Genomic DNA, 13,923 nt, shown 5'->3' with positions numbered 1-13,923 from the left:
ATATACAGAAATAAATCACCCATGGAACTAGTGCTGAAAGTGCCTTGAAATTAAACAGCTCTACTGGAAGGCCTCAGGTTGGTTGTGTCTCCTCTTTTGTTTGAAGATAAAAGCCATTGGCCAGACAGAGCTGAACGCCAGCAATCCTGAGGAAGTCCTACAGCTTGCTGCTCAGAGAAGGAAAAAGAAGTTTCTTCAAGCAATGGCAAAACTTTACTTTTAGGCTAATGCTGGGAGATGATTACAAAATGTATAAAAGTGGAAAAAATCTTTCAAGACTTTATTATTTTTAAAAATTCAATTAAATTTTTGTACAACATTTACAGTCTAGTATCTTTCTTCTTAGAAATAGATGAAATCTTACAATAAACCCCTTATTTTACAAACTGTACAGAAGGCTGGAAGCAACTGCAGCTAGTTCCACAATGGCTTGTTTGAGAAGACATGAATTCAAGTTTGCAAAGTTGTTGTGAGTGTAAAGTGGATGTGGGTGGCACTTGATGCTCTAGTGCAGCCTCGTGGGCTGCTCAGTGTAATGTAACACTTGTCCCTGGGTGTGCAGCACGGATTGGAGCATCATGAAAGAGGGAAGATGAATGATACCCTTCTTTCCCAGTACTGCCCTTCATCACAGAAGTGACTCAGAGGTAGTGAGTATTCCGAGGAAAACACAGTAGTTAATGCTGTTTATAAACACTGCTGACATACAGCTCCACAGTTTAAAATACTGTTCCTATGACGTGCGTGGTTGCAGAGTACCTGCGGCTCCCTTTGTTCCACACCTTCTCCAGTTCTCATGCTTTTCTTTCTTGGTGCAACGTGGCTGGCTGGGGACTGTACTTCTTCCAGTTAGAGTTACTGCAGCAGCAGGTTCTTTGCTGGTACTCTTACCTGAGGTCAGTGATACACTAAAACTGAAGTTCATGGCAGGCCTAAAGGGCCTTAAACACATCAGCCTCCTGTGGAGCTGAGGTTTGATAGAAGGCTGGCTGCAGTGTCCTGCACACATGGAGTGGTTTCAGAGACGTGAACTGCTTACCCACAGGCCCCTGTAATACTGCACCTGAGCTGGGGGGACTGACTGACTGACACGAATGAGCTCTGACCTTCCCAGGAAAAGAAAAAGGGTCAAGAAGAGGTAATACGTACAAGCTGTCAATATTCTCCTGCTATCTAACCCAAATTAAAGCAAGTCTGCCATATAAGCTTGAGTGGACAAATCTTGCCACCCAGCCCTATTTAAAGATGTTCTTGAAAGTCATAAGTTAAGAATTCAGTTCTCACCATTACATCATGTCAGAATGGACCAAGGTGATCCAGGCTCTTGTGATAGCAGGATGCAATGCTCAGCTGAGCTCTTTTTGTCAAGTCTGTAGGAGGATGCTGGCCTCAGTTTCCATCTGCTGTGTCTTTTACTGCCCAAATCTTTAATAGCAGTGAAGAGCATGAGTCACCTTTAGTGTGGTCTTGTTCTGAAGCACCAAGTCCTGTTTCTGAATCTGTTCATGACAATTGACTGTATTTCATTTCTTCTCTGTGCTTTTGGGAGGGGTTATTATTCCTCCTGTTAACACAGGTGATAACTGCCCTGGGGCAGTAGACACTACTGCACTGTTCACTTCTTCCTGCATATTGGGGAAAGAAGACAGCAGTTAATACCTGTGACAAGGTCTCCTTTTTTGTGGCAGGAGGAGGCAGCAGTGCTTCCTCACGCCACTCACACAGCTCAAGTGCTCTAGAGTCAGGATACTGAGAAAACCAAAGTGACATTGCATAACAAAGATACAAACAGCTCCCCTGTACTGGTAATGCAAGTGTGTGCTGGGAGTGTTAGGGTAAAGCACGTGTTGTTTGTTTACAGCAGCACTGGTGGCTGGGCACTCACTCCCTGAGGTGAGCCAGGCCAGGTGGCAGCAAGGAGGTGCTTTGGCCACTCAAAAGCTGCCTCGGGACAAGGGATGTGTAATGAACTCTCAGCTGCCCAAACTGCACATCCACAAACCACGTACCAGCATGTCCAGATAATTTGTGTGAGTCTGGATATTGTGTCGATCTTCTGCTGCAACCTTCTTAAAGTTCTTCAGCTTCACAGGGAACTTTTTTGCCACATTCACAAAAGGAACCATCCATTGTACACATTCTGAAATGCTGTCCCAATCTAAGCCTGAAGGGTAGAACACCAGAATATATTTAGAAATCATGAGGGAGTTGCAGTGTTGCCATATGGCCATGAGTTAAAAAACACAGTAAGTAATACTGCAGATAACAATTCAGGAACATCATCCCAGAAACAGCCAACATTTCCTTATGCTTGTTATTTAAAAGGGTGGTGGCTAGAGGGTGAATGGAGGGCACAAGGGTTGTTGCTTTCCAGGGGAGGCTGAAGTGACTTGTGGCTTGAACACAAGATTGTGGGTCACGCTATAAAAACACACTGGCTGTTGCTGACAGACATGCACCACTGCTTCAAAACTACATTTCAGGAGAAAAAGTGGCCAAATATATAGCTAATGATTCCCCAAACACTTGGAAGCCATAGAGCAAATATTAGCCCACAAGCAAGAATAAATGTTTCAATTCCTCAGCAAAAGCTTCACTGCTGGTGTTTCCTTCTTCTGAGTCTTCGTAACATCTGAAATACTGGTAGGAAGTGAAATTAGAAGGAAAATTAGCACACAGAACAAATATTAGTGTCCATGTAAGTTTTGGTCTTTGCAGCTTGGTAAACCAATACCATCTTAAGCAAATTTGGGTCTGTGACAGCTTCTGGAATTCCCTGCCCCACAAGGCCAAGCTTTGCAGAGGCATCTTACCTGAAGCTTTCTTAACTATTTCGATTGAGGTATAGTGGCAGAGTGCTGCAGCAGCTAGTGTTCTGTACTGGAAGTCCAAAGAATTCACATCCAGAATACACAGGTCTAAAAGCTGAGGACATGAAGAGTAACAAGTGTTAACAAGCTGATACTCTAGCATGATCCTTTCTCAGAGAGAGCTATGCATACAGCAGTCCTCCTACAGCCTGTGCCCCAGAACAGGGCTGAGCTCCAGGAAGGTATTGTCTTCAAATTTAAATACTACCTAGTGCAGTATTTACACCACTGAGCTACCCGGCTTCAGTAAGCCTCTCTGAGGCTGGGCACTGGGCACAACACATGCCTGTACAAACAGAACCACAGCTCTTCCAAAATAGTCAAAACACTCCCCAGGCTGCCGTCTTGGCAATTACACAGAAACACTGTTAAGGGCAACACAGGTAAAAACAGCCTAGAGTCCAAAATGATCCACCTTCCTCTCAGAGCTGTCACTACTGTTTAAAGAATGCTGGAGTGATTAAAGAAAGAAAATGGATTTTTTCTTTTTCCAGCACACAGAAAAGTCTTAAAGTATGTGAAAGCAAGGAGATGAGAAACATGGGGGTAATTGTCCTCAAAACTGAATTTCTTTGGTGGAGTCAAACTTGCACATTCCTTAACAAAGTAACAAACAGGTGAGGGGGAAACAAGGGAACACTTAGGACAAAGTGGCTTTCAAGGTGTAATGTTCTGTAGCACTTGTCACTGCTCCAAGAACCATTTTCCAACATTTTACTACTTACCTGGGCTATTTGAATGAATTTTTCCTGAGAATACTGAGGTAGCAGTACTTTTGGAACATCCTTCAGAGCATCCACTTGAAGATAGAGATTCAGCCAAGAGACAATTGTCACTGGACAGAGTTCCCATTTTAAAGCCTGCAAATATTTAACAAACAGTTAAGTGCCATAAACCACTCAAGGATAGTTTTGTGCTTGGATTTCTTCCTATACCTCTCCTGAGATCATTGCACATATCCTTAAAAGACACCAAAAATTATTTACAATTTTAAGTACAAGTATTCTTTTTGAGTTGCATTCTCACTGCTTTTTGAAAAGGCTGTATTAGGATCAGCACAAATCTGTATCCTTTCACCTGTGCAGTTGGATTTTATATGTCTTCTCCATTCAGAAGCTGGGAAATTAATATTTTCTCAAGCTTTTGGGCTTGCTGTGTGAACGTACAGCTCATATCTATTAAGGAAGAATAAATATATAGAGTCCTGTGCTGGTAAAGATAGATCCTTTCCAACACGAGGAGCACCAAGCAGTGTGAAGTTTTTGCCTGTCTCTCCAGAGCAAGCCCCTGTTCCTGGACAGCAGGGGATGCTGGCACTGGATGTCTGCACTGTTGAGAGCTTTTACATTCACACAAGCATGAGAAACCTGCCCTTTTCTACCAGTCAGGGATTGCATCTCTGCTAGGGGGTCAGAGGTCCACACACACACAACAAAGGCTCCACTATTGTACAGAAACAGGGACAGGTTCCTTTTCCTAAGCAAGTAAGTGACATTAAAACAGAAGGCTCGGCTGGAGGGTCTTTCTCCCAGCACTTACAAACACAGCAAATTATTACCTTTAACATAATAAGTTCCATTCTTACAATATCTTCTTCACTGCAAGCACCATCAGTGACATAAGCAAATTCCTGTATTTTAGGAGCGTAGATTTCCTTTAAAGGGAGAGAAAATGAAGATGAGTGTACCTTACAGTTCTAAGAAAGGTTGAGAAGATACTGGGAAATACTTTTCTGTCCATATTGACATGTTAACATTTCTTATGCTACAACAGTGGTTTTTTTCATTATATGAAAAAACTGACATAAAACTTACAGACAACCTACTTGGGTTTTAGTATCTGTTGTACAGTGCAATGGATTATTGCAACCCTTTGAGCTTCTGGGGAAATAAATGCTGACCAAGCAATCAGAACACCCTATCATTTATAGATCTTTCTACTCAGCCATTCCAATGCTGTAAAAACATAGATCATCCCAATTCTCCGACAGATGGCTGACTGGTACAGGTTACCTGCACTGTCAGTGCTGATGTAATTGCATAAATTAAAAAAAAAATACAAAGAAAAAAGCTAAAAATAAAAAGGAGAACATCCCACAACCAGCCACTGCAACTGTCAAAATCCATGGTGCAGAGATGGTCAAGGAAATTTGCTAAGCCAGTCATGCCAGCTGGGGCCAAGCATAGTTTGGTAAGTAGAAGAGAGCTTGCCAGCAAAAGTGCTTCCCTAGCAGCTGGCTCTGTGACCACGATGGCCCCATGCGATTCCTTAAGCTAGGAATGTCTGCTCATATGTACAACCTTGCTTTGGGAACCACAGTGACATCTGGGGGTTCCAAGATAACAAACCCAAGTTCTCCTGTCAGTCTAGCCCACTATGCATCACACAAAAGCTCTTGGCCCATGGATGTAGCACACAATGTGAGGTATCACCGTTGCTGCCCTCAGGACTCACACTCTGCTAAATGGAGAATGTTGTAAGGGTATCAGCCTGATGTACAGGCAGTTTGAGACTTAGGCTTGGTTTTGTTCAAGTCCCACACCCATTCCTGAGATTGTCTGCCAACTGCTGTATATTTGGAAAAAGACAAGACAAAACAAAACTACTTCTAGCACATTTGCATGCCTTTAAAGTTTATGTGGTCTCTTCCCTGCTGCTGGAGAAAGAGAGGACAAAATCTACTCTCTGAGAGACTGACAAATGCACAACTGAAGGAAGAGAAAAAAATTTCCCCTTTTGACCTTCAGTGTTGCACATACACCCCCGAGTTCAAAGGATTCAGACATTAAATAATTGTTATCACTGTCTTTTTAGTTACTCCAAATTCAATATCCTCCTCCCTGTAACAGAGCTTCTTACCTCAAGTTTGGAGGCAATAAATAATGAGGTAATTCCTATGAGCTGAAGCATGCTCTTGTTAATGTTCTTTTGTGTCAACATGAATCTATCAAAGAAGTCTTGAGCTAGGTAGAAGGTTTCCCGGTGGAGTGCATACACCTCACACACCTACAACAGGGGAAAAAACCCAAAAGTTCTGTTATAAAACTCTGTGTACACACACTGGAATATTCAAGCTTTAACAGCAAAATGCAGGTTCATCTTTTGCACACACAAAGCTTCACATACCAAGGTATGGTGTGATGCAGTGGTTAGCATGGGATTGGAAAAGGTATTTCCCATGCTCCCACCTAAATGTGAATTGCCTATGATGTACTAACAGACTTTCAAGAAATACTTTTTCCAAATTAAATAGCAACCATTTTTGCACTGAAAGAAGAAAGCCCGTGGAGGAAAAAACCCCAATAAAACAGCAACACCTACACATACACACACTAATTATCTTGATTAAGAATACACTCCAAGCCTCAAGCTGAAGTCAAATCCCCGCTGAATTCCCAGTAGGTCTGTCCCAGGGCAGAGCCACTAAAAAATAAAAATCTTGGGCTCTACAGCAAAAAAGCCTGGAAGTTCCTGCTGGAGTGGGCTGTGCTGGCAGGCCAGGAGCACTGCCTGCAGCCCCTCAGGCACACCAACAGCCTCACTAAGCAGGAACAAAACTGCAGGAGCCGCCATCTGCTCCATCCCATTGCTGGTTTCCCTGGCAGGGAGAACTTTTAATACTCGCATTGTATCAAAGTGTTTCAAATGCCAGTTCAACAAAAAAAGAAAGGAGAGTGCCCAGACCTGGAGATCTTAAGGAGAGCCCTACTTTTTCATCTAATCTCTAATTGAACTGGGAGGGGCTACCACATATCCAGCTCTTCTGCAACTCCATATCCCTTTCACAGCTAGAAAGCAGTTAGATATCCATTAATTACTTACAATCTACTTGCAGTAAAGAACAAGAACAGAAAAGAACATCCAAGGAATAGATCCCAGCCACTTCATTATTTTACTTGGATACAACGTCAGAATATAATCTTGCTACTACAAGCTATTTCTCAAGATAAGGTTGGAAGCTCATTTGCAAATTAAAGTCCTTCCTGACCACCAAAAATGCAACTGATTGGCAGAAATAGCACAGCTCCACTCTTTTAAACCTGATAAATGATGTGTTATTCTGATACTATTAACAACTGCTCTAAAGAAGATTCAGAGCTAAAACTGCATAGACCAGTCCTGCCCATAAATTAATGGCAGAATTTCTATAGAAATGTAATTTCCCAATATAATAACACTTGATCATGTTAAGCAGTATTTGTTATAATGTTACAGAAGACTGTTGGGAACTACTGAAGAGGTCTCAAAGTTGCTGGGATTTAATCCACTGCAGCATATAGAACCACTGAGTGGGACAAAAGCAATGCCCCTGTTGATTGACTGGAAGTTGGATGATTTCCTAGTTCAAGATTTTAAAAAAGGCAACAAATTAATTTAATGTATAAGCAACAAATTAATGTAAATTCCACATTAGAGGAGCCAGTGAAACATACAATTGGAATAGTTTTTTTTATTGAGTGTATTAAAAAAAAAGCTTTAATTTTTCTTGAAATTCCTTGCTAATATATTTGTAACCTTTTCACATAAGAAGCTGTCTGTATCAAGAACCTTTACCTGTCAGCCATTGACATATTCTGCTTTCTTCCTATGATAAAATTGAAAATTTGCTATGAAATCAGAAAATAGCATCATGGGCTGACACTCAAGAGCTCTTGATATGGTCAGGTCATAAATCCTCAACAGATGCAGTTTTCTCATGGCTTAGATACCTACCTAGGCCTACCCCGTAAGTCAGAGATCCATAATTTCAATACAAGTGTCTCAAAAACAGATTTCTCTCCCTTGCAGGATGTAGGGTGCCATGAGCAAAAGTTAAACACTGCTGCTTACTGTCCTGGGGGGAAGTTCAGTGCCTCCTGCCTAGGAAAGCCTGGATGTAGCTCACCAAGAGCATCAAAAGCAGTCACTTGTTCTGCTGCAAAATAGTTCTGCCATTTTTTATAACTGTGCATGCTACTATGAGATCTTTATGTAAAAGCTGTGCTTTTACCTGCCTACTTCACAGGCATAACACATGATAAAGTAACTAAAGATACACACCTCTAAGAGCCAGTCTAGCAGTATGGATCTCATGTGAGGTTGCAAACTAGAATGTAATGATGTGAAGTGTTTGCAGTGAGCATATCTGTTTTCCTTCGTCAGGATGTTGAGCCAGACATCTTTGGAATTGCCCCAGCTATGGAATAAAGTTACACAAAGCATTAGTAAGTATATGCACAATTCACAAAAAAACCCAAAACAGATACATTATTTATTATTTACAGACATTCAAAAAGACAAATTCCATACTATAAGATCCTTATGGTAATTGGAAAACTGCAGGAATATTTGGAACATTTTACATCACCACAACAGCAGCTTGGCAAGGTCACCAACAAGCCAGTTCTACAGAACAGGCAGTAAAACTGAACATGTGCCACTCAAAGCTGCACATGCAACTAGAGTTCCCTATTTTGCCTAGTTTGGTGGCTGTTCAGAGAGAAGATAAAACCAAACCCTCCCCCCTAAAAAAGAACAACATACTCCTTCTTAGGAAACATAAAGCATACATAAGCTTAGCTTGAGTAAAGCTAGAGATAGTGTTTAAAAGTCACTCATCCATCCCTTTATTTTCTAGCTTACTTCAAGGCTCAGAAGCAAGCTATTTAGAGAAAAAATACATTCTTCTTTATTGCTAACTTATAATTTATTAGTGCTCCAGTCTGTTTGGGAAGATTATGCCTATATCATCAATATGGCTTTATTTGTAATTGTTACTATCAATCCATATGGGCTTTTTCTTAGATGCACTTCTCATCCTGCAGGTAACTAAGAGGAAAAGCATGTTAACCAATGAAATTATAATTTCCTACTGAAATTTTTTGAGTTATGTATTTACCTTTCCTCAAGCAGAAGGGGAGAGAGAGCTGATCATGGGTATTGCCTACATATTTTAACCCAGGTCAGTTTCATTGTGTTGCCCTCATAAGTTAGAAGCTGGGGAGATATTTGCTTGTTTAATACACAACTCTCTCCACTTAGCAGACAGGCACTGAGAAATGAATTATGATCTTCTTACAGCAGTTAGGGAAGACTGAAGAAGGCAGGAGAAGTAAATTATCCTCCAATTCAGCTAATCAGAAAGGATGGAGTTCAGCTTTACCAGATGCCTGTCAACAACAGGATTAAGCACCTTGCATGGCTCTGTATCTGAACAGGTCTTTGAGGTAAAGCATCACCTGGCAGCATCTTGAAGTTCTGATCCAGTTTGGGCCAGCACAAAAAACCACCAAGGTATATCTATAGAAAGGTTCTCTTAAAGTAATGCTACCTGTTCTGCTTCTCTTCTCATTTACCTTGGCAGAAGTTTTCCTTAACATGCTGCAGTAAATTTACCACCTCTTTCATTAAACCCCAGGCTGATACAAACAGCAACTGGTACTTCTCTAACACAGCCTGATCTAAGCTCTATCTCTCTGCAGAAGGGCAACTGTCTGAACTGTGACTACACTAAGCACATTGCATTGCATTAGCAAGCTACCTGCACAGTGATATTGCCACAAGTTTATTTGAACACTTCAAGTTCTTTAAGCAAATTTTGTTAAATATTTTTGGCCACAGTACCAATAGCACTGAAAGAAGTTTAGTTTAACTATTACATGCCTCTTAACCCTTAGAGTGTCCAGTGTTAAGTTATAAAAGGACAGCTCTGAAACGTGAAAACTGTCTGGTGTCTTTGTAAGATCAGGGAAAAAATATTCAAATAACCAAACCCAAGAAATTCTGTCTTTTGCTTGTACATCAAATTTTCTGCGAGATAAGGAGACAAGTAGAGGTGTGTATTACATAAGCACATACAAGAGATTTTATTAGAGTAGTTCAGACATTAACAGTTACTGCATCTGTTAAACTTACTTGAGTTCTGGCAAAGGTGATGGATTTATGAAGAGGTTCCTGAATCTGTATTTTTTGAATCTCGAGAAGTCAGTGGTTACTGATTCTTTGTGAGGTGTTTCAATAATTATGCAAGGTGAGATGCCTCCTGTTATCGTGGGGGGCCAACAACTCTGCAAAATAAACAAGGTATCTTTTAAATGCTTTGTTTACTATGAGAGCAAGAAAGGCAATAAGCAGATTACAGTAACAGCAACAATACACGTAATGTACATTAGTCTTTCTAGATCTCAGCATTGATTCAAGTACTGAAACCAAGAAAGAAGAAAATTAAATGCCAACAAAACCTTCCATAGCCAAGATGGAACATATATAAATAAATTGAATGCATTTGGGAACTCAGCTTTGAGGAAGATGACCATCTTTAGTTTATGAACCCACAAGTAGCCTATCCATTGCTTGAAAAGCTCAGTTACCATACAAAAGGCAAAGACATTAATTGCTACTATAACACAGGACATTAGGTTGCTAGTCCAATCTACTTATCTATTCAGAGGGAAAAGAAAGGAGGGGGTGGAGGTTTTACTGTCTCTCAGTGGAAATTCAGCAACTTGTTATCTTCCAGTTTAGTGCTCCAGAGAGGAGCCACCCATCTCAGCTCCAGAGCTAGATACCCACTGAGCAAGCAGCAGCTGTGAACTCTCTCTCAGCTTGCCAATGCCAAATATAGGATGCAGTGACTCAAAATGAGAAGACTGCAAAGGTATTCCTGCAGAAAGCCTTAGAGAAGGAATTCTAGATTACTTTGGTTAACTGTAACTTGTTTCACTAATGCTTATTTGGTTGTATGTAACCAATGAGTAAGGGGGTATCAAATCCCTAGAGCACATGCAATGCTGTAATGGCTGACAGCCTTCAAAATGGTGTCACACAACTTCAATTATTCCCTGTGGAGTTGAGAGGGAATCCCATTCACAAAGAATGGCAACACTTGTCCCTGAACACAGAAGCTTTTCCTATACAGCTGACTTGCAAGGTAAGCTACACAGGATTCCTCAGTATATCCAAACCTATTTATAGCCAGACTGAAGTACCCCAAGAGTGAAGTTACATACTCCAGCAGAACTGACCTTAATGAACACAACCAACAGAAAAGGGAGGTCCTACTCCTTCTTCTCTCCTGTGAGCATCACTGCCCAAGTTCCACTCCAATGCTTGCCAGACCCTCTGCTGGGTTGACTTAATTCACTAACCTGGCAGAACTTTAACTTATTTTCTAATGCCAAATTAGCAAGATGAACCTGCCTACTGCTTTGTTCAAGGAATGGAGCAAGGCTGGAGATGGAGTGCACAGCCAGCTATCAAGGAAGAAGAGACAGGGACACAGGATTTCCCTCTTTCAGCAAAGTTGAAACACTTAACACTTAAGCTTCACCCCAGGTACAGCTGAAGTACTTATGCAGCATTTTTCCCTACTCTAGATTTACAAAGACAACTTCACAATCAGAAGAGTTTTGCTTCACCATAGCTGTTAGTCTCATTTACTTTACAAACAGAATAATTACAAACAATATTGTTTGCAAGAGAAAGTTATAATATTTTACTAGTCTGCTTTACAACAGAAAACCATAAGGCCTGTCAGTTTTAAGAGCTTACTGTGTTAGTGAAAACACATTCCTAAATTGACTTAAATAATCAAAAGAACTGTTAAATGAAACTAAAGATGGCCCACATGGTTATGAGTCTTAACTAAATGGCCATGAAACCACACCTAAAGTTAAAACAAGTGCAGTGATCTTGTTTAGACTTGCCTCTAGGCCTAACCTGCTCTGTATATGGAATTGTTCTGAAATATCAGGGGTCATTCTCCTTTTTTCACCTAATCTTACTCTGCAGTGGCTTTTACATTGAAGGATCTTTTATCTGCAATCAAGTCATGTGTAAAACAGATAAAAAGGTGCTAAGCTCCCATAGCTTCTAATATTTAAAAATACAAACTTCTCCTATTCAATACTTTCTGGTGTGGAATGCATGATTTCACACCTACCAACACAAACCAGACAGACTCCCTTACCTAGTTTGAAATGGTATTGACAACTGAATTACCTTAATTTCATATTGATGTTTTTTTGCAATTTTTCCATCTTCTCTTTTCTTAATCTCCTGCTGAAAAGAGAGATGCATCAATACACTGACAGTGACCAGCACACCCTCCTACAGCTCAGAAAATCTCTTGCTACCCCTGCCTCAGAAAATCTCTTGCCACCCTACTGCTTTGCCATTTGTAACATGGCAAAGTAAAGACTGTCCCATCCAAATGCACTGGAGAGCTTTCAGTATCATCCAACTTTCCAAGTTGCTCAAATTGCTCACCTCTGCTGTTCTCCTTTTTCTGGTCTGGAGATAATCTAGTGCTTGCAGTTCTTGTGGAGCCTCTTCTGGACAGGACAGTGGCTGCTGCTGTTTGGCTTGCAAACGGCTACTGCAAAGAGTAAAAAGACATGAGATGTTAGGAGAGCAGCAGTTGTTAGATTAGTACAGATACTCTTAGTACAATGCTAACAGCTTACCTGCGCCTTGACATCTTCTCTGGGCTATGAGATCTCTACCTGGATCAAAGTAATAGGATAAGTTCAGTTAGTGTGTCCTCACAAAATTAGAACTAAGTTCCCTACTTTGTGTCATGAACTCATCACAAAGAGCAGCATGGTTCACACAGCTCAAACAGAAGGGCACAAGTATTCCCCTGGCCTGAGGAATGCCTAAGCAGAGCATGATTGGGGTGTATAAGCACACATAGCTGCATGTCCTGCTGCAGGGTGCCCAGGTATGCCAGCAGTTTAGCTCAGGCTGCCTGGGGGTGGGGGCAGGGAAGTTGGAAAGGGACATTTCCCACACAAGAGGGTGTGGGGGGTCCCTGGGGCTGTGACCCCTCTAGTCCCCCGCACCCTCCATTCCAGGCACCCACTCAGACACACGTTTGGACGCTGCCGCTCCCTCAGGGGCGATGCCCCCCACACCTGCCGGGATGGCGGGGCCGCGATGGGCCGGGCGCCGCCGCCCGCGCTCCCGCCGCGCCGGTTCCGCGCCAATTTCCAGCGAGCGGGGAGGCGGCGGCGGCCTGTGCCGGGGTCAGGCTGGGCTGGGGGCACCGCCGGCTCCCGCCTTCCCCTCCCGAAGGGCCGATCCGACACCCACCCGCTCCCGAGGGTGCTGAGGGGACGCGGGAGGGGCAGGACCGCTCCCCCGCCCCCCCCTCCGCGCTCCCGCCTGGCTGAGAGCGCGGCTCCCTCCAAAACCTGAGGGGGAAGGAAGGGGCTGCCGGGACGGCGCCTCACACGCGGGGACACCCACCCCCCGCCGGGACACCCCTCGGCGGGACCCCCCAGTGCAGGGACCGGGGCTGTGAGGGGATGTCCCCACAGGCACCCCGCTCCAAGGGCCAGGGCAGGGAGCCGGGTCCCGCCGGGGTGCGGCGCAGGGCGGGCGGTCGGGGTCAGCCCGCCAAGCTGCTCGGCCGGCATCCCCGCCCCCAGCGCGCCGGGCTCCCTCCAAAACCGGGCAGCCCGCCTCCCGCGGGGCTCTCCGCGCTGGGGCGGGGGGCAGCCGATGGCGGGATCCCGCCGGCACCCCGGCCCACCGTACTGCTCCCTCCGGGGATGCCCGTCCGGGCCATCGCTACTCTCCGCTCCCTGCGGATGGGGCAGCCCCCGGGGACATCCCCCCCCCCCAGGCTCTCCTCAGTCACTCTCCCTCCAAAATGCTGCCCGGGCGGGCGGGCAGGCAGCCCGCCTCACCGCTCCCGGTCACGACTCCCGACCACCTCTCCCGCCTCACCGCTGCCAGTGCCCCCTTCACACCCCCCACCACCGGCACCGTGTCTGCCGGTACCGCCACCACCACTACTATCATCACCACCATCCTCAACACGGCCACCGCTCCCATTAGCATCGCTACCATCATCACTGATGCCATCATTAATATCATCATCATTATTAACATCATCATCATCATCATTATTATTATTATTATTATGATCCCCCAACCAGCCCCCGTGCCCACCGGCGGGACCCCGCTCACCTCCTCCGCTGCCGCCCGGGCCGCGCTGCTCAGCTGGCGCCGGCGCCAACCCGCTATATAGCGCGGCCGGGCCCGCGCTGCGCATGTGCGAGGGCGGCAG

The 13,923-nt window shown here is 44.0% G+C and overlaps 2 protein-coding genes across 3 annotated transcripts in view; one reads left to right on the top strand and one right to left on the bottom strand.

Moving 5' to 3' along the window:
- The window catches only part of INTS8 (integrator complex subunit 8), a 21,427-nt gene extending 21,108 nt beyond the window's left edge, over positions 1-319 (top strand). Inside the window, exon 27 of the mRNA XM_066565304.1 lies at positions 107-319. Coding sequence (XP_066421401.1) covers positions 107-223 — 117 coding nt within the window. The 3' untranslated portion in view covers positions 224-319. The remainder of the gene's footprint in view (positions 1-106) is intronic.
- On the bottom strand, positions 254-13,923 carry CCNE2 (cyclin E2). Of its 2 annotated transcripts, XM_066565316.1 has the most exons (12): positions 13,824-13,923; positions 12,314-12,352; positions 12,117-12,225; positions 11,850-11,909; positions 9,765-9,916; positions 7,911-8,046; positions 5,730-5,876; positions 4,429-4,524; positions 3,596-3,730; positions 2,814-2,925; positions 2,010-2,164; positions 254-1,625 (listed from the first exon to the last, which is right to left on the bottom strand). In XM_066565316.1, the coding sequence occupies exons 2-12, from the start codon at positions 12,325-12,327 to the stop codon at positions 1,524-1,526; spliced, it is 1,218 nt and encodes a 405-aa protein (XP_066421413.1). In that variant the 5' UTR covers positions 12,328-12,352; positions 13,824-13,923; the 3' UTR covers positions 254-1,523. The 2 variants fall into 2 exon arrangements, with proteins under 2 accessions (XP_066421413.1, XP_066421421.1); XM_066565324.1 differs by lacking the exon at positions 13,824-13,923 and having other exon boundaries at positions 11,850-11,906; positions 12,117-12,222; positions 12,314-12,509.

This window comes from Molothrus aeneus, chromosome 1 (assembly GCF_037042795.1).
Source record: "Molothrus aeneus isolate 106 chromosome 1, BPBGC_Maene_1.0, whole genome shotgun sequence".
NCBI lineage: Eukaryota > Metazoa > Chordata > Aves > Passeriformes > Icteridae > Molothrus > Molothrus aeneus.
The sequence above is the reverse complement of the archived record's forward strand: the minus strand, read 5'-3'. Positions and strand labels throughout refer to the sequence as shown.